At 49.1% G+C, this 23,523-nt stretch overlaps 1 protein-coding gene across 4 annotated transcripts in view; it reads left to right on the top strand.

Moving 5' to 3' along the window:
* The window catches only part of LOC119972762 (regulator of G-protein signaling 22-like), a 142,011-nt gene extending 121,331 nt beyond the window's left edge, over nucleotides 1-20,680 (top strand). For 3 of the 4 annotated variants that reach the window (XM_038810088.1, XM_038810089.1, XM_038810087.1), the window contains one exon: nucleotides 13,559-13,809. In XM_038810088.1, the coding sequence (XP_038666016.1) occupies nucleotides 13,559-13,605 (47 nt within the window). In that variant the 3' untranslated portion in view covers nucleotides 13,606-13,809. Of the gene's footprint in view, nucleotides 1-13,558; nucleotides 13,810-20,567 lie in introns of those variants that run through there. The other variant, XR_005462150.1, reaches the window with a different exon arrangement.
* The last annotated feature ends 2,843 nt before the right edge of the window (nucleotides 20,681-23,523 follow it).

Raw genomic sequence — 23,523 nt, 5'->3', positions numbered from 1 at the left:
CTAAAGTCACAAGGTGGTGGAGGTCACAGGTTTGGAAGGCACTGTTGCGGAGCCTTGGTGTATTGTTGCAGTGCATCTTGTAGATGGTACACACTGCTGCCACTGTGTGCCAGTGGTGGAGGGAGTGTACGAATATATGTAGCTTCTAGCAAGTAATGCTTAAGTAGTACATTGTATATATTGTGTTGCCCTATTATGTATTCTCATGTATTTTCTTGAATTCTGTTCAATTCCCTTTTCTTCCCATGTATTGAATGATCTGTTGAGCTGCTTGCAGAAAAATACTTTTCACTGTACCTCGGTACACGTGACAATAAACAAATCCAATCCAATCCAATCCAAAGTATAGTTGAACCACATTACAAGCCTGACTGATGATCTTGGATTGGCTGTTCGTGTAATTCGTAGCACACTGAGGATTGTTCAACAAGTGCTGCCCAATTGTGGAAACATATCTAATGTTGGACATTATGTCCTGAGTTTCGAAGCATGGGCTGGTTGGGTATGGTCAATACCCAGCCTTTTGAGTATAGTGAAAGCGACATTACTTAATATGATCTACCAGTCATTGGGATGTATGGCCCATAGACGTGGCATCACAAAAGCACTAAAATTTATAGGCCACATTGCTCATTTGTGTGGCGGATGGAATGTCTTTTTGGCAACGTCCTGTTGATGAAAAATACCACTGGTTGCTGCTGCATAGAAGCAGCATACAACGACTAATGTTTTCTGTTGCTCAAATCAGTCTTCATTACCTCTCTTTCCTTGGTGTGCTTGTTGAGAAATCCACTAATGGGTTCTCGTTTTCTGTCTACTGTAGTGATCTTTATATGGGTATGTACAGAAGGGGCTGATGGGAAATAGAAAGACCACTAGGGGGCAGCACTGGCAGGTATAAAGGGGGAAGCAAGCAGCCCTCAAGGCTCTTTGGCTGATTAGACTGTGAGCAGAACAAAGGCAGAGATTCAGCTTAGGGCTGCTCGTGTGGTCAGGCCTAGTTGTAGTGTATAGAAAAGTTGGAACCTTTCTACTAGTACAGTTCTTAAAGTAAGAGCTCACGCAATTATTTAAGTTGTATTACTCAATAAACTTTATGTAAAACGTCTGGACGGCTTCGAGCCTTTTTCCGAAAGCCTTTGCTGTAACTGAATTGAGTAGCACATGTTACCTGCCATACAGGTAACAGAACATGGTACCAGGTTGGCTTTAATCTAACAGTACTAGATAGATTAGGTTCGAGGCCAGAAAGAACCAAAATAAGTAGAAAAAGTGACGGGCTGGCCACTCGACTGTGGAAGACTTCGCAGCACTTGGATTCCAGACAACCAACCAAAGCGATGGACCACACAACACTTCCAGAGCTGCTAAAAACTACCGGTAATTTAAATAGTAACCGGAAAATGTATGAACAGCAGCTTCAAATATACATGGCAGCTACTGCCTTAAATGCAGCCCCCGACGAGAGAAATATTGGGATATTACTATCAACGGTAGGCCGGCAAGCTGTAGACATTTATAACTCTTTTTTTACGTATGGTGACAATGAAGGTAAAAATAGCTTTCAAGTGATATTTGCAAAATTTGATGAACATTGTAAATCACAGCCAAACGAAATCAGGGAACGCTTTAAACTGCGTAACAGATTCCAACGAAATGGGGAGACGATCTCTAATTTTGTCACAGATCTCCGCTTGCTAGCACAAGGTTGTAACTATGCTGATGTAACAGACTCCATCATCAGGGATCAATTAATCTATGGTCTCTCAGATGAAAATCTAAGGTAATCATTAATGCAGCAAAATGATTTGACTTTTAAAAACTACCATAGCAGAATGCTTACAGCAAGGACAGAAAAAACAGCAGTACCTAGAGTTTCTAAAAACAAAACGCGGAGAAAATCCTCCACGAGGTGGAAGCCGTTGAAACGGTGGCCTCTGCTCACAGGCATTCTTTTCCGGCCACAGGCGCCCATTCCAGCGTGACTGCGCATGCGCAGTATGCAAAGTTCCGAACCCAGCCAGAAGAGCGAGTCGCGCATGCGCGATCGCTGCCAACGCGTGACGTCACGAACGCCATGACGTGTTACCGTTGTGGCAACGGCCACTTAAAAGGGAAATGTCCTGCACTGGGGAAAAGATGTCTAAAGTGCTCCAAAATGAATCATTTTGTCTCCCAGTGTCAGTCCACAGCAAAATATTACTCTCCAACGCAAAGATATGGAAACTTCAAGGTTCGCACAGTAAATGGACACTCAGACACTCGAAGAAAATTTTTCCGAGACCAAGATTTCCACTCCTGGGAGAACACATACGGCGTTGGAATCATAAATGCCACAGAGGAACCGCACGAGCTGACCACACAGCCTCAATACGTGCATACCATTGAATCCACGAGCGAATGGTGTGCCACGGTGCAAGTGAACAACTCCCCAATTATGTTCAAGCTGGACACGGGAGCATCCGCAAACTTGATGACAAGCAAAGATCTCGCATCCATCCCAGGGACACACGAGATGATACTTGCTAACAGACTACAATGGGAACCAGATCACCTCGAGGGGATCATGCCACCAACAAGTAATCAATAAGAATGTCACAAAAGGATTACGCTTTGAGATTGTGGATGACAAACGAACATCGCTGTTAGGTGCTCAAGCCTGCAAGGATTTGCGGCTGATGCAGAGGATTTCCATGAACACGATTGATTCATCACGACTGGCTGATGCCATCCAGCTGCTTCTCAGTGAGTATCCTGACATCTTTTGTGGCATGGGTACGTTACCCTACAAGTACAAAATCCTATTCAAAGTTGATGCAACACCGGTAATTCATGCACCAAGGAGGGTACCAGCTCCGTTGTGGGATAGGCTAAAAGCAGAACTCCAACGCCTCCAATCTCAAGGCATCATATCACAGGTCACATAGCCGACTGACTGGACCAGCTTGTTGGTGTGTCAAGAAGCCGTCCGGTGAGCTCAGAATCTGTTTAGATCCCAAAGATTTGAACAAAAACATTTGCAGGGAACACTACCCCATCCCCAAGCGAGAGGAGATAACGAGTGAAATGGCGAAGGCTTGCATATTCACCAAACTTGATGCCTCACAAGGCAGATCGATGATTCCAGCCGACTGTTGTGTACCTTCAACACACCGTTTGGACGGCACTGCTATAACCGTACGCCTTTCGGGATTATCTCTGCATCCGAAATATTTCACAGAACTATGGAGCAGATGATGGAGGGCATTGATGGCGTCCGAGTATATGCTGATGACATCATAATATGGTCAACGACAGAGGAAGACCACATTGCTCGGTTAAAGCAAGTCTTCAAAAGAATCCACCAACTTGGGCTGAAGCTCAACCAATCCAAGTGCATCTGCGCACGTTCATCTCCGACCTTCCTGGGTGACACGATATCAGAGTACAGGGTAATGCAGGACACTGAGAATATCACGGCAATTCAGAACATGCAGCGGCCACGTGACAAGAAAGCGGTGCTCAGGTTTCTTGGATTCATCTACTTCCTCGGCAACGGAGTTTGACTGGACTCCAGGCCACCAAGACGAGTGGGTGGATCTGAAGCACCAATTGATGGCAGCTCCAACGCTGGTATTCTTCGACCCTACAAAACCCAAAGATCTCCACCGACGCCAGTCAACATGGAATTGGTGCGGTGCTGCTTCAACAGAATGACCAATTGGACTGGGACCCAGTGGCATACGCTTCTAGAGCGATGACCGCCACAGAGTGCAGGTATGCACAGATAGAGAAGGAGTGCCTGGGATTGATCACGGGTATAACGAAATTCCACCACTATGTGTATGGCCTGCCCACATTTCTAGTGGAGACTGATCAGAGGCCACTGGTCAACATTATCAACAAAAATCTCAATGACATGATGCCGCGCCTACAACGCATGATGATGAAGTTGAGGAGGTACGACTTCATGCTGGTCTACACTCCAGGGAAGGACCTAATAATTGCTGATACCTTGTCCCGAGCCATTAATGCTGACAGTATACCTCCGGCTTCCATTAACGATGTAGAAGCTCATGCACAGTTGTGCAGAGAGACACTCCCGGCAACGGACGAGAGGCTGCAGCAAATTCGTCAGGCAACACGAGAAGATGCAACCCTGCTCCAGGTCATGCACAACCTTCAGCATGGCTGGCCAAGAGGGCAGCCAAAACATTAAAACTGAACTGTCCATGGTGGATGGCATCGTACTGCGCAATGACAGAATCGTCATTCCACTGGCGCTCCGGGCGGACATGCTCCGCAGGATTCATGAGGGGCACCTTGGTGTCGAGAAGTGCTAAAGAAGAACACGGCAATCTGTGTACTGGCCTGGGATAAACGAGGACATAACAAACATGGTGCTCACATGTGACACGTGTCAAAAACATCAGCCGGCACAATGCAAGGAGCCACTCCGACAACATGAGATGGCTACCTCACCGTGGGACAAAGTTGGTATTGACTTGTTTCATTCCATGGGCCGACACTATGTTCTTCTCATCGATTATTACTCCAACTTTCCGGAAGTAACGAAACTCCCGGACCTCACATCGGCGTCAGTTATCAAAGCCTGCAAGGAAACCTTCTCGAGGCTTGACATCCCACAGATGGTCATGTCCGACAATGGTCCTTGCTTTGCAAGCGGGGTGTGGATGGAATTCTCAAAAAAATATAACTTCAAGCACGTGACATCGAGTCCCCACTTTCCTCAATCGAATGGCAGGGTGGAGAAAGGTGTCCACATTATTAAGCAACTGCTCAGCAATGCCACTGACTCGCATTCCACAATACACTTGGCTCTATTATCATATCGTTCATCACCATTGAGCTCAGGGCTGTCACCGGCTCAAATGCTATCCAATCGAGATGTGAGGACAACTCTACCGGCATTACACTTCATCGATCTGGATCACTCGCAAGTGCTGGACAAGTTGTGTCACCTACGTCACATACAAAAGCAGCACTATGACCGACGTGCGGAAGTGCTGCATCCGTTAGCGATCAACGACATGGTTAGACTGCGACACCCTGGTGGAGGATGGTCTAACATGGCAATGGTGCTCCGACAGGTATCGCCACGATCGTACATTGTAAAGTCTGATGATGGTATGCTGTTTGTATGCAATCGACGAGACCTGCTGAAGGTTCCACCTCATCGACCTGTATTTCCGACGTTGGATCTGCAGGATGCTATCATGCAACATCACGGGACACCAGCTGGACGTAAAAACCTCCGGGTCTCCCTGCCCACTCAGGAGGTCTACCCGAATCAGACGTGCACCCAATTGTCTGAACTTGTGAACATGGGACTGATACAATTATTGCTCTCTGTTCTGTATTTGTGCATGAAACTAACTGTGTTTGTTCCATTTTAGTTACAGCTCTGCAACTAAAAAAAAAAAGTGAAAAAGGGGGATGTAGTGATCTTTACATGGGTATGTACAGAAGGGGCTGATGGGAAATTGAAAGACCACTAGGGGGCAGCACTGGCGGGTACAAAGGGGGAAGCAAGCAGCCCTCAGGGTTCTTTGGCTGATTAGACTGTGAGCAGAACAAAGGCAGAGATTCAGCTCAGGGTTGCTGGTGTGGTCAGGCATAGTTGTAGTGTATAGAAAAGTGGTAACCTTTCTACTAGTACAGTTCTTAAAGTAAGAGCTCACGCAGTTATTTAAGTTGTGTTTCTCAATACACTTTATGTAAAACTTCTGGACGACTTTGAGCCTTCTCCCGAAAGCCTTTGCCGTAACTGAATTGAGTAGCACATGTTACCTGCCATACAGGTAACAGAACATCTACCACAAGCCTACCTTCACTGGGTAATATACAGGTTGGAATTCCAAAAGCTACACCAACTATAAAGTTGGCCTTATTGGCAATCTCCTAAAATAGGGTCTGAGCCCTATTAAGTGCTCTCTATGTAAGCTAGGGCACATCATTGCTCTTCTGCGGGATAATGGCTACCCTGATGCGATCATTGTTTGCTGTGCATTGTGCACAGTCACTAATGGGCCCAAGGCTGCCATGTTTGGACCTGAAAAGTGGCCATTCTACATCGAATTATGCTGGAATGATACCGTATGTCAAAAACGTGAGACAACAGGTGAAGCAAACCTTTTCACCCTGCTACTGTACTGTAGAAATAAGAGTGTATTTTCCACTGACGGGGTGCTGTTATCAAGCCAAAAGAGATTCTGCCTACCACACAAACGGGTAATGGAGTATATGAATTGCAATGTTGGTGCATTGCCAGGTACATATCCCAGTGATGGGCAGATTGTATCAAACATCCCTTCAGCTGCTCACACGTATTGACTCTACTCAATAAGCCCTTCCATGTAAAACTCAGAACATAGGGCGGGATTCTCGGACCCCTGCCGGGTCGGAGAATCGCCGGGGGGTGGCGTGAATCCCGCCCCACCGCTACTACACCGGCTGCCAAATTCTCCAGCGCTGGTTTTTTGTCAGGGACGGGAATCACGCCGTGCCCGTCGGGGGCTGTTGGCAGTGGCCCCCCCGACGATTCTCCAGTCCCGATGGGCCAAGCGGCCGTCCGTTTTCGGCCAGTCCCGCCGACGTGGATTAGACCAGGTCCGTACCGGCGGGACCTGGCTCTGAGGGCGGCCTGCGGAGTCCTCGGAAAGGGCGTGGGGGGATCCGGCCCCTGGGGGGCCCCCACGGTGGCCTGCCCCACGATCTGGGATATGCGGGCGGGGGCAATCTTTCCCTCCGTGCCGGCCTGTGTAAAGCTCCGCCATGGCCAGCACGGAGAAGAAACCCCCTGCGCATGCGCAGGAATCACGCCAGCGGTTCTGGGAACACGCTGGCACTCCTGCGCATGTGCCAACTCGCACCGGCTGGCGGAGGCCCTTTGGCGCTGATTGGTGCGGCGCCAACCACTCCAGCGCCGGCCAGCCCCCGAAGGTGCAGAGGATTCCGCACCTTCCAGGCAGCCCGACGCTGGAGCGGCTCACGCCACTCTTGGGCGCTGATACGGCCCGCCCGCCGGATACCGGGGAATCTTGGCCCATGTCTAAAGTCAGATGCGATCTCATGGTTGGAGAGCACTTGCTGAACAATCCTGAATGTGCTCAGAATTACACTAAAAACCAATTTAAGATTATTAGTCAGGCTCACAATGTTGCACACGTGCTGGGTAGAAGCGAGATACATTCAGATGTAGCGTTCCATACTCTGCAGGCCAAAGGAACATGGCCAGGAATTGCGTCTTTTTTGAATTAAACAAAAATGTGGGAGACAATAGTTCCCTGGTGCATTCTCCATGGCAACACCTCAACCAATCAGGTCAACTTACCAACCAATCAGCACCACTTCTCATGCAGTATAAATTGTTGCTTCCCTTAAAATGTGCCATTTTGTCATCTGTCCAGGATGAAAAGCTTTGACAGCATGTCCCTTTTGTTAACAATACTCAAGCTCTGTACTACCAAGCAACTGCTAGCATTATTTATTAATTAATGAACATTGTTAATTAATTGAATTTAAAGTGCTGCGGTGGGATTTGAACTCATGTCACTGGAGCATTAGTCGGAGCCTCTGGATCACTCATCTAGTGACGTTATCACAATGTCCCTGTAACTAGTGCGTCTATATTTGAAGCTGCATCTAGTAGCACAAAGGGTGCTGATTAGAATGGAGATGGCTACTGGCAATACTAAGCCTTGATGTCAGGGAAGCATATCAGGTCCCGTCGATGACCGTCATGATGGGATATTCTTAAGAATTAATCTTGGCAGTAATTAACCTTGTCATACATTCTGCAGTTAGAACATTAAAGAGAAAGAAGTTCATGCTCTTCCAAAGAATATTCTTCTCCCTTAAGGCTGGTTTTTAGCACGGTAGCACAGTGGTTAGTACAATTGCTTCACAACTCCAGGGCCCCAGGTTCGATTCCCAGCTCGGGTCACTGACTGTGCGGAGTCTGCACGTTCTCCTCGTGTCTGTGTGGGTTTCCTCCGGGTGCTCTTGGTTCCTCCCACAGTCCAAAGATGTGCAGGTTAGGTGGATTGGCCATGATAAATTGCTGCTAGTGTCCAAAAAAAAAGATTATTTGGGGCCGGTGCAGACTCGATGGACCGAAAGCTTCCTTCTGCAGTGTAAATTCCATGATCTATGAATATAGAGTGAACTTTGCTTTGCACCTAAATATGGCATGTCTTGAGAATAGTATGGTAAAACCTTTTCTATTCAGAATTGAAATGTGTGCCAGAAGTTGGTTGAAAGGAATTGTTGAGATGCCAGCAAACATTCTGTTTGTTGTTTGACAGTTGGGAATTTGCAGTTTGGGGGCAAAAGTGTGGATTTGAAGAAATTAACATGGATGGAGAAAGTTTCAACTTGGGTATAAAACACTCATATTTAGAAAATGGTTGAGCACCGGATCTAGTTGGTCAGATATTCAAGCTTAATTCATGTGTTCTCAGGTGCAATCTTTAAATCTGTTCGGAGTAGATGTGAAACCGGACAATCTCCAGGGCAGATTTAGAACATTACATTCACAATATAGTCGTAATAGTCTTTGTTGTCACAGGTAGGCTTACATTAACACTGCAGCAAAGTTACTGTGAAAAGCCCCTAGTTGCCACATTCCGGCGCTTGTTCAGGCACACAGAGGGAGAATTCAGACTGTCCAAATGACCTAACAGCAAATCTTTTGGGACTTGTGGGAGGAAACCTGGAGCACCCGGAGGAAACCCACGCAGACACAGGGAGAACGTGTAGACTCCGGACAGTAACCCAAGCCGAGAATCAAACGTGGGACCCGGTGCTGCGAAGCAACAGTGCTAACCACTGTGCTGCCGTGCCTTAGCCATGTCCATAATGATTGACCCCAAGCCTGAGGGTAAATTACTGAGAACCAGAATTTTCTGGCATAGGTCATGAGGCCAGTAATACATTCCTGGCACAGTGACACTGGTGTGTTGCTCTTCAGACGCTGAGGCTCCACTGGGCTGACAAAGTGTTGTGATGATGGACGATTACTGTGGTGAATATTAAGAACAGCGCTGCACTCTCAGTGTACAAAAGATGATACACTAAAATGAATAATTAAAGGGTAGTATCCAGGTCTTTTTTTAAACAATATTTTTATTGAAGAGTTTTGTTTATAACAAATAAACAAAACAAAATATAATCAAAATACAGTATAGTAACATGAAGAAATGGGTATTTACAAAGTATGGTATTATAGACAAATAGGTCATATGAGTGTTATGGGCCAGGGTTTAGAGAACCCTAAAGTGTATCATGGACTTCACCTGACCCACAGCTTTTAATAGATTGTGGTATGCGGAGCACACGGCCCACTCTACAGTGTGGTACAGCAGAAATGGAAAAGTATTTTTTAAAGCAAAATAATGTTTATTATGTTTATTCTATGAACTCAAGTTAACCTTTTTAAAACATACAGTGAACACCTTAGCAACCATTAATTCAAATACAACCCCCAAAGAATACAACACTAAGTAATCCTTAAGCTGTACTTTTAACATCCATAAGACTTAAAAAAGAACTTTTAACAGAAGCACATCAGGTTAAAGCCACTACTGAGAGCAGTTATTAGTTTTAAATCACCAAAGGATCGATTTACAATCTTTAGATTACAGAGAGAGAGAGACTAATACCCCTTCTGGCTGTGACTGCAGCTATCCAAAAAGAAACTAAAACACACCCTGCAGCAAACAGCCTAAAACAAAAGTAAAAAGCTGACAGACAGCCCAGCTCCACCCACACTCTGACATCACTGATAAACACTCATTTCTTAAAGGTACTCCCACATGACAAATACGGAAAGGAAAAAAAAAATTCAACAATTTGCATGGCAATGTTGCAGTAATGCTGCTTGTAAGCATCCGTCCCACCGGTGTAGTGCAAACACTTTTTTTCTTTGTAGTGGTGTAGATGCTGCCCCCCCCCCCCCCCCCCCCCCCACTCCGTTCCACTCCTCTCTCCTCTGTCTATTCCTCCCACCCCTCAGCTGCTGGTCATGAACAAGGCTTTGAAGATGTTGGTGAACTGCTTCCAGCTGAAGTGGAACCTTTCATCCGACCCCCTGATGGCAAATTTTATTTTCTCGCGCCTCAGGAATTCGGCCAAGTTGGTCAGCCAGTCTGTGGCCTTGGGTGCCACTGCTGATGTCCATCTGAGCAGGGGTTGTGCCGGGCTATCAGGGAGGAGAAGGCCAGGGCATCGGCCCCCCTCCCCTCAAAGCGTTCCGGCTGTTCTGACACCCCGAAGGCCACCATTAATGGGCATGCCTCCACCCTGACCTCCTCGGCCCCTCCCACTCTTGCTTTACCTCTATTCATCAGCTTGTCTGCTAGTGTGTTGCAGCCCCCCCCCCCCACCCCCGGAAAAGGAGCACTATGGTCCCGACCCATCTGAACCCCACCCCCCCACACTGACCTTGGCCCTTTGTCCTCCCTCTTTGACATCACCCTGCCTGGGGCTACTTCCTCCAGGTCCTGGATCGTTGCTCCTTGGGCCTCCAGTTGTTGCTCCAACCTGTCCATTGCTCCGTGTATGGGGGCAGTGCGGTCTCGATTGCTGACTTCACCACCGACATGAGGTCCTCCTTCACCGCCTTTTTATGCGTTTGGAGTTCATAGCATCCCTACAGTGCAGAAGGAGGCCATTCAATCCCCCGAGTTTGAACCGACCCTTCAAAAGACCACCCTACCCAACCCCAATTGCTGTCCTATTCCTGCAAGCCCACCCTAAGGGACAATTTTGCATGGCCAACCCACCTAACCCGTACATCTTTGGACTGTGGGAGGAAACCAGAAAACCCAGAGGAAACCCACGCAGACACCCAAGGCTGGAATTGAACCCGAGTCCCTGGCGCTGTGAGGCAGCAGTGCTAAACACTTCCACTGTGCTGCCCTGGAGTTTTGTGGAAATTAACTCCATCAGCTTCCCCGTCGATGACTGGGTTGGATTTGGCAACTCTGCTGGGACCGCCATGGTCATGTTCAAGTTCACGTCGCTACGCAGGTCCCCCCTCTCCAAGGTTGGGGTCTTTCTCCCTCCGCTTTTACTTCCCTAACAGTTTGACTGTTGGTGCATCGGCATCTCAAATCAGGGTGAGAGATACCTTTCGTGTGACCGCTCAGCTCATGGCTGCCACTGGAAATCCTGGTAGCTGAAGATCTTAAAGGTCAGCGGTTCTTTCTCAAGGCTGTCTTGCAGCTGAACAGAAAAGCCACCACATAATCTGTGACAAACGTAAGTTCCAGCATACCACTCTGAACGCATGTACAGTGCAGAGCAATGCTGTGATCTGTAAAACTTCAGATCTCCGATAGTGTACCATCTGGTGACAGTTGTTTTGGTGTGAGGCAGATTAAAGTGCAACTTCATCCTGTTTACACACTGGGGGAGGTTACAGATCACAGGCAGCAGCAAAAAACAAATGATATCAGATTGGACCTGATAGCCAGTTTCATTGCTGAAGTAGTCATAACGCTACTATTTTTTAATACTGGCTGACTAATATTCAGATTCGATTGCTAAATAAAATGATTCATAAAAGTAAAAATTTAGGCTAAAGCATCATAGAGCAAATCAAAAATCAACACCACATAAGCTGTTTCTCCTAAAACACGAGTAGAATCTTTTTATCTGCATAAGACAGACAAGATCCCTGCCTAGTTTGTGTGTACAGGCAAGAACTCGGAGAGGGCAGAATTTGGCATGCGTTCAAAGTCGTTAAATGTTTGTTGCAAGGTTTGATGGGATGTTGCTGCTTAAAGGTACACATATGGCAGCATAGTGGTTAGCACTGCTGCCTCACAGCTCTAGGGGCCCAGGGTTCGATACCGGCCTGTGTGGAGTTTGCACGTTCTCCCCGTGTCTGCGTGGGTTTCCTCCAGGTGCTCTGGTTTCCTCCCACAGTCCAAAGATGTGTAGCTTAGGTGGGTTGGCTGTGATAAATTGTCCCTTAGTGTCCAGGGATGTGCAGGTTAGGTTACAGGGATAGGGCAGGGTGGGAGTGGACCTGGCTAGGGTGCTCTTTTGGAGGGTCGGTGCAGACTCGACAGGCCGAATGGCCTCCTTCTGCACTGTAGGGATTCTAGGAGAAGGGAACAAAAACAGTACAGCCAATCCAGTGGGCACAGCTACAGGGCACAATTCACCCCCCCCACCCCCCCCCCCCCCCCCGCCACGTCGGGTGGGAGAATCGCGGGGGCGCCAGGCGAGTCCCGCCACGCCGCCCCGGCACCCGCACATGATTCTCCCACCCACCCCCAAACCGACGCGCCGAGATTTACGGCTGGCCGCTCGGAGAATCGGCGTTCGCCCGTTACAAACGGCGAGCGGCGATTCTCCGGCCCGGATGGGCCGAGCGGCCTGCCCAATACGACGTGTTCACGCCGGCGCCGACCACACCTGGTCACTGCCGGCGTGAACAGCGCGGGAACGCAGCAGGGGCGGCCTGTGGTGGGGGGAGGGGGGATCCAGCACCGGGGGGGGGGGGGGGGGCTCAAAGGGGGTCTGGCCCACGATCGGTGCCCACCGATTGGCGGGCCGGCCTCTCTGAAAGATGCACTCCTTTCCTCCGCTGCCCCGCAAGATCACTCCGATATACCTTGCGGAGGGCGCCCACGGGGAGGACGGCAACCGCGCATGCGCGTGTTGGCGCCGGCCAACCTGCGCATGCGCGGGTGATGTCATTTATGCAGCGCCGGCCACGTAATTTACACGGCGCCGCTTTTATGCGGCGCCAAGGCCCGGCACGCGTAAATGACGCGGCGCCGCTCCTAGCCCCCCCGGGGGTGGGAGATTAGGGGGCGAGGAGCGGCCTCCAACGCCGGAGTGAAACACTCCGGTTTTCACTCCGGCGTCGGCACTTGGTCACCCGCTGGGAGAATTCCGCCCACAGTCTTAAAATACTTGGCAACCTCTCAAAAGAGCCAGACTGGCAGAATGATGTGGCTGCCAAATGTATAGGGAGTGCAGGTTTGGAGGGAACCTGCAGGTGTCTGTGAACAAGTGAAAATAAGCAACACTGCAGGCACGCCTTGTTTGACAACTGACAAAGTTCAGGAACGGTTGCCCTCTTTGCCTTACCGAGAAAACCTCCCCAGGAGGCAGGAGGGTAGCATCCTTGGCAGCAGATGGTGGTCAGACTCAAAACAATGTGAATTGCCTCCCTAACCTGGGAACAGATACAGAGAAAGATAACACAGCTGAAAGGGACTATCGAGATAATACAGACCAATAGTACCATTACTGGGATAGATTTGTATTGTAGGTCCACTGCTTCTACAATTACTACCACTTTACAACGCTAATGCTTACCATGCACAATCATACTTCAGCACATCATACATTCAACAGAACTTGACAGCCTTGCCACACATCTGCAAATTGAGTGCCAAAAGAAAATGAAACCAAAGAGATTGGTGGTATTCTTGAGTTATGAGTCTTCAAAATATGTTGATCCCTTCAGTGCTCCTTCTGACCGTCTAACTTCTATCGCCTGGGAACTTAACATTAACAATAACTTTTCTCTTCACAGATACTCCAAACAACCAAAATGTACCAAACGACTTGAATATGAATTAATCAACTCTATTTTATCACAACTTATTGAAGCCCAAAGTGACCTCCTCCTATGGTGGGTGTTGTAAAACCAAATTTTAAAGATGTGTTTGCGACAATTTGCCGAGATAAAATAAAAGTTATGAATATTTGTCTTCATATTTAATAAGAATAGGAATTAATATAGTTAAGTTACATAGAATATTAAAGTTATGTCTTTGAAGAAAACTGTGCATACCGTCATTTTGTAATACAGTGGGAGCACGTATTCCAATCATGCTTTAGATAGGCATTGATTCCCAGTCAGAAGTGTTTCTGGTTGTATTTTATCGTTAGTTAATTGGTAAACGTTGGAATATCTTCCCTGCCAGCGCTGTCTGCCTTAAGACATATTTTTTGTTTAAAATTTAATTATTTTTTTGCAATTAAGGGGCAATTTAGATGTCCCTGCACATCTTTTTGGGTTGTAGGGGTGAGACCCTCGCAGACACGGGGAGTTGCCTTAAGACACATCGGGCACGATCTTCCCAAAAGGCAACAAAGTCCCCTAGTGAGCATGTTTAGCCGGCACTTGCAGTGCCGAGAAACGCTACTCGTGTTGAATAAGGGGCCTAAATGTGGAACGCGCGGCCGAGGCTGCACGTAGCGCCGTTTGTTACAACGGGGAGCTCTGCTCGCCAGAACTGCCCATTGTAGCAAAAGATTGGAATACCATTTAAAAATGGCGTCCCAATCTCCCAGGCCCACAAAAAAGTCCCTGACCTGCCCCACAGCCCGGATGCAACATGGGGGGGGGGGGGGGTCCCGTCACCCTCCACACACACCCCCCCTCACACACACCCATAGTGGGCAACCCCAGCCCCCATCCATATAAAAAATGCCAACTTTGCATCTTGGCAGTGCCAAGCTGGCACTGTTGCAGAGCCCCCTGGCCAGGGCAGCTTGGCAGCAGCAGGCTGTCACCCAGGTGGCGGTGCTCGGCTGGCACTGCCAGGTACCCAGGTGGCACCAGCAGTGCCAGGGTACCACCCTGCCCAAAGAGCATGCAGCTGGGGACCTCCGATCCCCTTGGCATGCCGTTCCGTCCGGTCCCATTTGTGGGGATCAGTCCCAAACGGCCCTCGCCCCAGGATTCCGAGGCGAAGGAATTGAATCCCAGAGCCTCGGGTACCTGGAGAATCTGCAGATTAGAGTCAGGTTTACTGCCTCGCTCTAATATGCAAATTTTCCAAAAACTCATCCCGCCCATTGTGGGCAGGATTCTCCTTGAAACTTCTCACAAAATTGCATTGAATCTCGCGAGGCTTTGCGAGCCGGGTGGATCCCGGGAGCGGGATCTCCCGGCTTTCACCGACCACGCTGCACCACGGCGAGATGCTTTTCCGGCATAGCGTGGCCGGAGGATTGTGCCCATAGCTTTATCCCGGCTGTGGAATAATGTATTCTATGCTCTGCAGTGTGATACTGCTCTCTCTCGAAAGCAATGGGAGTAACTTTCCACTTGGCTTCCCAGACAGTTATGATGTGATGTGGATTGCCTGCCAGTTACACAGCCATTTTCAAACCATTGATTTCAGGCGAATTCCAGGATGAAATGCTATCCACTCTGCATCATTACTACTCAAAGAGTTAATTTACAATTACCACCAGTGTATCATCAGACTCATTGGGATCAATTCTATAGGATAAAAGCAAATTACTGCAGATGCTGGAATCATCTGAATCCAAAAGAGATAGAGTCAGAGTCATACAGGACAGAAACAGGCCCTTCGGCCCACCATGTCAATGCCAGCCTTCAAATTCCAATCCATACTAACCCCATTTACCAGCACTTGATCCCTCGCCTGCCATGATTCAAATGCTCATCCAGGCGCTTCTTAAATGTTGCGAGAAGTACCTGCCCCCACCACCCTCAGACAGCACATTCCATATTTCCACCACCCTCTGGGTGAAACAATGTTCCCTCAGGTCCCCTCCAAACCTCTTACCCCTCACCTTAAACTTGTGCCCTCTGGTCTTAAACATCTCTGCATGGGGAAAGATCTACTCAATCTATGCCTCTCATAATTGTGTGTACCTCTATCAGATCCCGCCTCAGCCTCCTCTGCTCCAGGGAAAACAAACCCGGCCTATCCAGTCCCTCCTCATAGTTGAAACTTTCCGTCCCAGGCAACATCCTGGTGAATCTCCTCTGCACCCTCTCCAGTGAAATCAGGCCCTTCTGATGGTGCTGGGACCAGAACTGCACACAGTATCCCAACTGTGGCCTAACCAATGTTTGATAAAATTGTACCACGACCTCCCAGCTCCTATATTCGATGCCCCGGCTAATGAAGACAGCATTCCATATGCCTTCTTCACCACCCGGTCTCCCGGTGCTGACCCTTGTCGAATGGTCTGCTCGCACACACTCTGCAGCAGTGTGAAAATAAATGGAACACATTTCAAATACTGGTCTTCATAAAAAGGATTAGGATACAATGCATTGATCTATTCTCATTTATTTTACACTCCCACTGTCTATATCTGAAATATCCACAGTTAGAGGGGATGTTACCATGGTGGGATTTGAACCCATGTCCCCAAAGCTTTAGTTTGTCTTTATTAATTTCATAGGATAATGCTGGAAAATCTCAGCAGGTCTGGCAGCATCTGTAAGGAGAGAAAAGAGCTAACGTTCGAGTCCAGGTGAGCCTTTGTCAAAGCTTGTCTGGTCATGGTCCAGGGGGAGGTAAGAGGAAGTATCTGAGAGTTGGTGCTCAGCCTCTGCGAGGTGGAGGTCAGTACGCCAGACAACAACAGCACCCCCTCTGTCGGCAGGTTTGATGACAAAGTTGGGGTTGGATCTGACGAAAGTTCAGATGGAGAGAGGTTAGAATCGGTGAGGGGGCAGAAGAATTAAGATGGCCAATGTCCTGTCAACAGTTCTCAATTAACAGATCAAGGGCAGGTAATTGTCCTGGCGGACGTGTCCAATTGTAGGCAGAATGTTGGAGGCACATGAAGTGGGGGGGGGGGGGGGGGGGGGGGGGGGGGACGGACTCTTGCCCAATGAAATGGGCACGGAGATGAAGATGACGAAAGAAGAATTCAACATTATGTTGAGCCTCGAATTCACTGAGGTGGGGACGTAAGGGTACTGTTATGGGTCAGGGTTTAGAGAATCCCAAAGTGTATCATGGAGTTCACCTGACCGACAACTTTTAATAGATTGTGGTATGGGGAGCACACGGCCCACTCTACAGGTGTGGTACAGCAGAAAATGGACCAGTGGGTTTTAAAACAAAACAATATTAATTCTATGAACGCAAGTTTACCTTTCTAAAACAAACAGTGAACATCTTAGCAACCAGTAAATCAAATACACCCCCCAAAGAATACAACACAAAGTAATCTCTATGCTGTTCTTTTAACATCCAAAACTTAACAAACCTCTAAACAGAAGCACATCAGGGTTTACATTCAATACGGAAATCATTTATAATTCTGAATTCACCAAATGATTAAGATAGTCTTTGGATGGCAGACTTCAGATGCAGCTCCCTGAAAAACACAGGCACACCCAAGCTCTTCTCAAACTGAAACTAAAAAGCAGAAGTGGAGCTCAGCTCCACCCACACTCTGACATCACTCCAGTGACATGAGCAGCTCCATTTCTTAAAGGAACATTTCTTAAACACCCATTTCTTAAAGGGTACTCTCACATGACAGTACACAGCTGAGTCCTTTGCTGAGAACATCACGCTCAGCCTCAGAGAGACGAAGGTCAGAGGGTATGGTGAACACGCGGCAAGGTCTGGGGCTAGAAGAAACGGGGTATGAGGGATTGGGACTGGTGGAGGGTCTAGGGTGGGCAGTGGTGTTGATAAGTGTTGAAGCTTGCATTCCTTTACATCTGCAAGAAACAGGAAATGTTTCTTGTTAAGGCTTCAAATGATGCGAAGGATGAAACGGAACTGGGGACAGGGACAGCTTTGAGAGAGACAGCTTTAACAAAGGGTCATCTGGACTCGAAACGTTAGCCCTTTTCTCCTTCCAGAACTGCTATGATTTTCCAGCATTTTCTCTTTTGGTTTCAATTCTATAGATCAGTTTGTAAATGTTAAAATGTTGAGTTGCGGTTATCACATCTTGGGCATTACGTGTAAGCTTCCTCGTCACAATTTTTGGAAGTGACGCTAACCAGACAGAGTCATACCCCATTTCCCAATGCGTGCTCCTTGCAGACAAAACTTCATGCTGGGAGTGCAAACCTCTGGAAAACCAGATGTTGACGCTTTGCTTTCTTCTGGCCTTACCGAGGAACTAGTGGCCAATCTGCAGAGAAATGTAGCCAATCATTTAGTCTTTAATTATTTTTTATAAATTTAGAGCACCCAATTATTTATTTATTTATTTATTTCCAATTAATGGACAATTTATCGTGGCCAATCCATCTACCCTGCACATCTTTGGGTTGTGGGGGTGAAACCCACGCAAACACAGGGAGAATGTGCAATCTCCACACGGACAGTGACCCAGGGACGGGATTCGAACCCGGGTCCTCAGCGCCTCGTTATCCCAGTGCTAACCACTGCACCACCCACGCTACCCTCAATTTGTCTTTAATTGACCTTGAGATGTGCCTATTACATTAGTTAGCATTCAGAGCCAGCCAGGTTACATGCAGCTATAGCTTAGACCCGCATAACACAAATTTAATAAATGATTGGCTGATATCCTGTGACATTAATCATAGCAGATAGGATGAAAACTCTAGAGTTGGCTTCACGAATCGCCTGCCTGGCTTGAAGGAGATGATATAAGCCCGAAAATGATACAGTGTCACTTACATCCCCAATTACACTGTCATCGCAACCACTATCATGGTAGGGTAACAAGAAGGATGACAGAATCACCCATCTCTTCCAGGAGGGAGGCCCACCTGTAATACGCGGATTTGGATCCTATAATGTACAATTTTGAGGTATAATTGGGTTTCCCGTTTCTCTTACGTGTGTATAGCATGGAAAATATGCTCCTGCCCTTATACGACAGTAGAGGTGATTTTAACTTGAGGTACACAGCGGCCGTGCAGCTGGCAGGCAATCTGATACCCCATGTGTGGCCAGAACCAAATTAAGCGGCATTTGTGGGATGGTGAGAAATAACTAGCTTCCATTTTGAGCTGGAGAGAGTGCAGGTGATATTGGGGGTTTGTATAGGCTGGTAGAAGCCCCGTTTTCCTGTGGGTATAGAAGGGGCACTCCTTTTCTGGCCCCGCAAAAATATAAGTTTTTAAAAATAAGTGTTCTGAGCTGTCCCTTAAGGATTGCTGGTTAAGCTATGACAGCACCTGGTGCGATTGGGCTTCGTCAGCAAGGTACACAGTATCTGATGTAGGTCATCATCCTGAAACGTTGGGGCTAACTCACCCAAGTGTCATTTTGGGCGGGTTTGGTGGGGTGTTTTTTGGATGAGATCCAGCTCAGTATACACCCGCACTTGGGGTGGATTCTCCGTTTGGTATTTTCGGCCGTGCCCGCCGCAGGATCGGCACGTACGGCACGGGGGCCATATGAAGGTCCGTTGACCTCGGGCGGGAATTTCCGCTCGTCGGTCAGGCGCAGCCAAAAAATCCCGCCCTGTGTTGTCCAGCCGGAGGAGAATTGCACCCACATTATTATCACCCTGGGAGCGTAATTCGGGATGCAATTCCGTATTCCTTATGCATGGCGAGGAATACGAGAGATTCCTGAGGTAATCCCGCTATCGGATGGTCATTTTGAGCGGGCGGTCCAAGAGCGAAGTCCCGTGGCCGACCACCCCCCGCACCGCAAAGCAGCCCCCCACCCCCGAATTGGCTGGGTAGCCCACCCCTTTGGAATCCACTGACTAAAGGGACCCCGCCCACAGGTACCTCCCCGCCCCCGCCACCCAGGTAAGAGGGTGTCACCACACTACATCCATCCATCTTTGTAGATATCAGGACATTTCCACGCCCCTCCCCCCACTGTGAGGCTCGCTCAGCGATTCCCAATTTTAGTCCCTCTCCCCCTTTTGAGGACCACCCTCTTCAACCTGCTCACCTTTGTGACCCCCCTTCAGCCCCCTCCCACCCTTCATACCCTCCCTTTCATGGGTGTAGCCCCCTCAGGCCCTGCCCCTTGGCACTGCCAACCTGGCACCTGAGTACTTCACCTGGCACCCTAGCATACCAATCTAGGGGCTGGTTTAGCACAGTGGGTTAAATAGCTGACTTATAAAGCAGACCAAGGCCGGCAGTGCGGGTTCAATTCCCGTACCAGCCTCCCCGAACAGGCGGCGGAATGTGACGACTAGGGGCTTTTCACAGTAACTTCATTTGAAGCCTACTTGTGACAATAAGCGACTTTCATTTCAATCTGGCACTGTCTGGGTTCCCTGTCCTGTCCCCTGACCACCCAGTGGTTGGTAAGGGGGTGGGGATCCTCCAGTGGCCTCCGAGACCCCTGGAGAGGCCATCACGCCTGGTCTCCTCTTGTGGAGACCAGTACGAATCAGCGCCCGGGCGAGGCCACTCGGGTGTGGCCGGTGACTCCCGGGAGCCGGGAGAATGTGGCCACAAACCAGCCGTGCATATTTAGATGAGTGTAACAGCTCATTTAAATATGAATATCTGGATCGTGCCCAACCAGAGCGTGATCTAGATCGCGAGGGGCGCTATTTTGTCAGCGCTGCTGGGTCAACTTCCTCCTTGACAGCACCATGGGTGTACTTGCATCATCTGGACCGCAGCTGTTCAAGAAGATGGCTCACCAGCATCTTCTAAAGGGCAATTAGGGATGGGAAATGCACGGTGGCCTTGCCTCTGATCCTCACAGCTCATGAACAAATTTTACAAACCCAAACGAGATCTGCCTTTGAATTCTTACATCCAGGGAAATTATACATAAAGCCTAACATGTCGCCAACACTGGTGGTACTGAGCGATAGAAGCAAAGCCTTGTTTTGTTGTTTTTTTCCAGGCTCACAGATGAAAATAAAGTTGACTGAACTCTGTGAGCTAAAAGATCAGTGTCTCAGCTTTAAATTTTCTTTTCAGTTTAACCTTAATGTGGAATAAAAACCTGTTCAAATCATTGCTGGTTTTCTTATTTATTTTTGATGGATGCTTCTCATATTAGAAAATAAAGAATAGATTTTTTGTCTATTCATTGATGGGATGTGGGCGTCGCTGGCTGGGCCAGCATTTATTGCCCATCCCGAATTGCCCCAGAACTAAGTGGCTTGCTAGGCCATTGCTGTGGATCTCGAGTCACATGTAGGGGTCAGACCAGGTAACGATGGCAGATTTCCTTCCCATAAGTGCAAAGAACCAGTCGGGTTTTTATGACAATTGCATTATGGTCATAAGTAGAGTTTTAATATTACTACTATCGTATGCATTGATGAACAGCAAGATGTCAAAACTGAAATTCTTCAGCCAGTCGGCAGCCTCCTCATCAACCTGATGGAGGGCGGCATCGTAGCACAGTGGTTAGCACTGTTGCTTCACAGTTCCAGGATCCCAGGTTCAATTCCCGGCTTGGGTCACTGTCGGTGCGGAGTCTGCACGTTCCCCCTGTGTCTGTGTGGGTTTCCTCCGATTGCTCCAGTTTCCTCCCACAGGTCCCGAAAGATATGGGGCGAGATTCTCCGCAAATGCGGAGAGTCGTAAAGGCTGCCGTGAAACTGGCCGTGTTTCACGTCCGCCTTCATGCTCGTTGCCAGGACCCGATTCTCCCCCCCCCATCGGGGCTAGGAGCGGGACCCCGGGAATCATGGCGTCGCGGCCTTAACTACCGTCGTTAAGGCCGCGCGCCAAGATGATGCGCGGCTGCCGTCTGTATGACGTCAGCCGCACATGCGCAGGTTGGAGCCGGCTCCAACCCGCACATGCGCGGATGACGTCATCACGCCATTGACGGAACCCGCGCATGCACTGTTCCGCATTTCTCCACCGCCGCCCGACAAGATGTGGCGGCTTGATCTTGTCGGGCGGCGGAGGGGAAATAGTGCATCCCTTTTGGACGCAGGCCCGACGATCGGTGGGCACCGATCGTGGGCCTGTCCCCTCCCGAGCACAACGGTGGTACTTCCGCCCCAAATGGGCCTCTGGATGCCCCAAACGGGCATCCAGTGGCCGTTTTTATGATGGCAGCAAGCAGGTGTGTTTGCTGCTGTGAAAAAACGGGCGTAAAGGCCCGGCCGCTCGGCCCATCGACCGCGGAGAATCGCCGCTCGTCGTAAAAAACGGCGAGCGGCGATTCGTGACGTGGGTCGGGCGTAGGGGGGGGGAGAATAGCGGGAGGGCGCAAAAAATGTCGGGAGGCCCTCCCGCTATTCTCCCAACTGGCGTGGGCAGCGGAGAACCGCGCCCATGTTGTCAGGTAATTTGGACATTCTGAATTCTCCCTCTGTGTACCCGAACAGGCGCCGGAACGCAACGACTAGGGTATTTTCACAGTAACTTCTTTGCAGTGTTAATGTAAGCCTACTTGTGACAATAAAGATTATTATTATTAGGGCAGTGAGGCTGCTACTGAAGTACATGTCAGGGCTCTTGTCGATTATATTCACCATGGTTTGCACTTCGCCACAGTTGCACAGGGACGAGTCACGCTGTCCCCAACGGAAGAGGTTGTTGCAGCATGGTCTGACTCCACTTTGAAACCGGTTCAGTTTGACCCATTCATCACCTGGGATTCGTCGCGTGGGATTTACAACATGGGAAAATCATCTGGCTGTGTTGTCGGTGTTGTTCACAGCTCCTTCTATAGGTCCTCAGCAGAATTGCCTAACTGTCCCGGCCAAGGGTCGCTGTCCGTGTGGAGTTTGCACATTCTCCCCGTGTCTGCGTGGGTTTCACCCCCACAACCCAAAGATGTGCAGGTTAGGTGGATTGGCCAGGCTAAATTGCCCCTTAATTGGAAAAAATAATCGGGTACTCTGAATTTGAAAAAAAAAAGAATTGCCTAACTGAGGCAGATTGGCACAGATTGGCCGCCTTGAGATGAGGGGTTTGCTGGGCGGGTGGCATCTTCTGCCAAGTGGCAGATCCGGATTTTTGACCGCTCTTTCCAGCCACATGATGGACTTGTGGTGCCGGAAGGTGGCGTAGCACAAAGAGCCAGATTACTCCTAACCGGATTACTCCTGAGATGTTCCTCATGGTCTCATTCAGCCGCACATCTACCAGTTCGCAGAGTTCTTCCAGACAGAAGCAAAGCACTCAGCTACTGCTGGTTGAACTTCATCTGCGTTTATGGCTTTAGCTGTTTGGCATGGTCTTTAGTTCCATGATCCATACAATCCCTACAGTACAGAAGGAGGCCATTTGGCCTATCGAGCCTGCACTGACCCTTTGAAAGAGCACCCTACCTCACTCTGTTGAGAGCTCTGTCAGCTCTGACAAGACGGCAGGCCGCTGCACTCGGTGGGACACAGCTCCGGTTGGAGGTTGCAGGTTGCTGCCCAGATATTTCATTCCAGACTGTTATTGAATTCAAATTCCGCCATCTGCTGACTATATCTGGAAAATGGCACTTGTCAGTAAAGAGGCAGGAATCCAACAGATAGAGGGCGGGATTCTCTCACCCGTGGCCGGGCCAGAGAATCAGCGATTGCGCCATTTTTTAACGCTCTGTCGGTCCGACGCCATTCCGCCATTCTCTCAACTGGCGAGAACGGCGGCATCGTGAGCGGCTCCCGGAGAGTCGATGGAAGGGGCAAGTCCCGCGATTCTCCGGGGTCCAGTGGATTCTGCGGCCCGAATGGGCCGAAGTCCCAACGGCGTGGCCCCCAGGTTCACATCTGCAAATAAAAATCGTGGTGGGGGGTGTTGGGGAGGTGGCCTCCATGTTTGGGGGGGGGGGGGGGGTGGGGGGGGGGGGTTGGGGGGGGGCCTCCATGTTTGGGGGGGGGTTGGGGAGGGTGCCCCCA

This window comes from Scyliorhinus canicula, chromosome 10 (genome assembly GCF_902713615.1).
Source record: "Scyliorhinus canicula chromosome 10, sScyCan1.1, whole genome shotgun sequence".
NCBI classification, from domain to species: Eukaryota; Metazoa; Chordata; class Chondrichthyes; order Carcharhiniformes; family Scyliorhinidae; genus Scyliorhinus; species Scyliorhinus canicula.
Note: the sequence above shows the minus strand (reverse complement) of the source record. Positions and strands in the feature narration are given on the sequence as shown.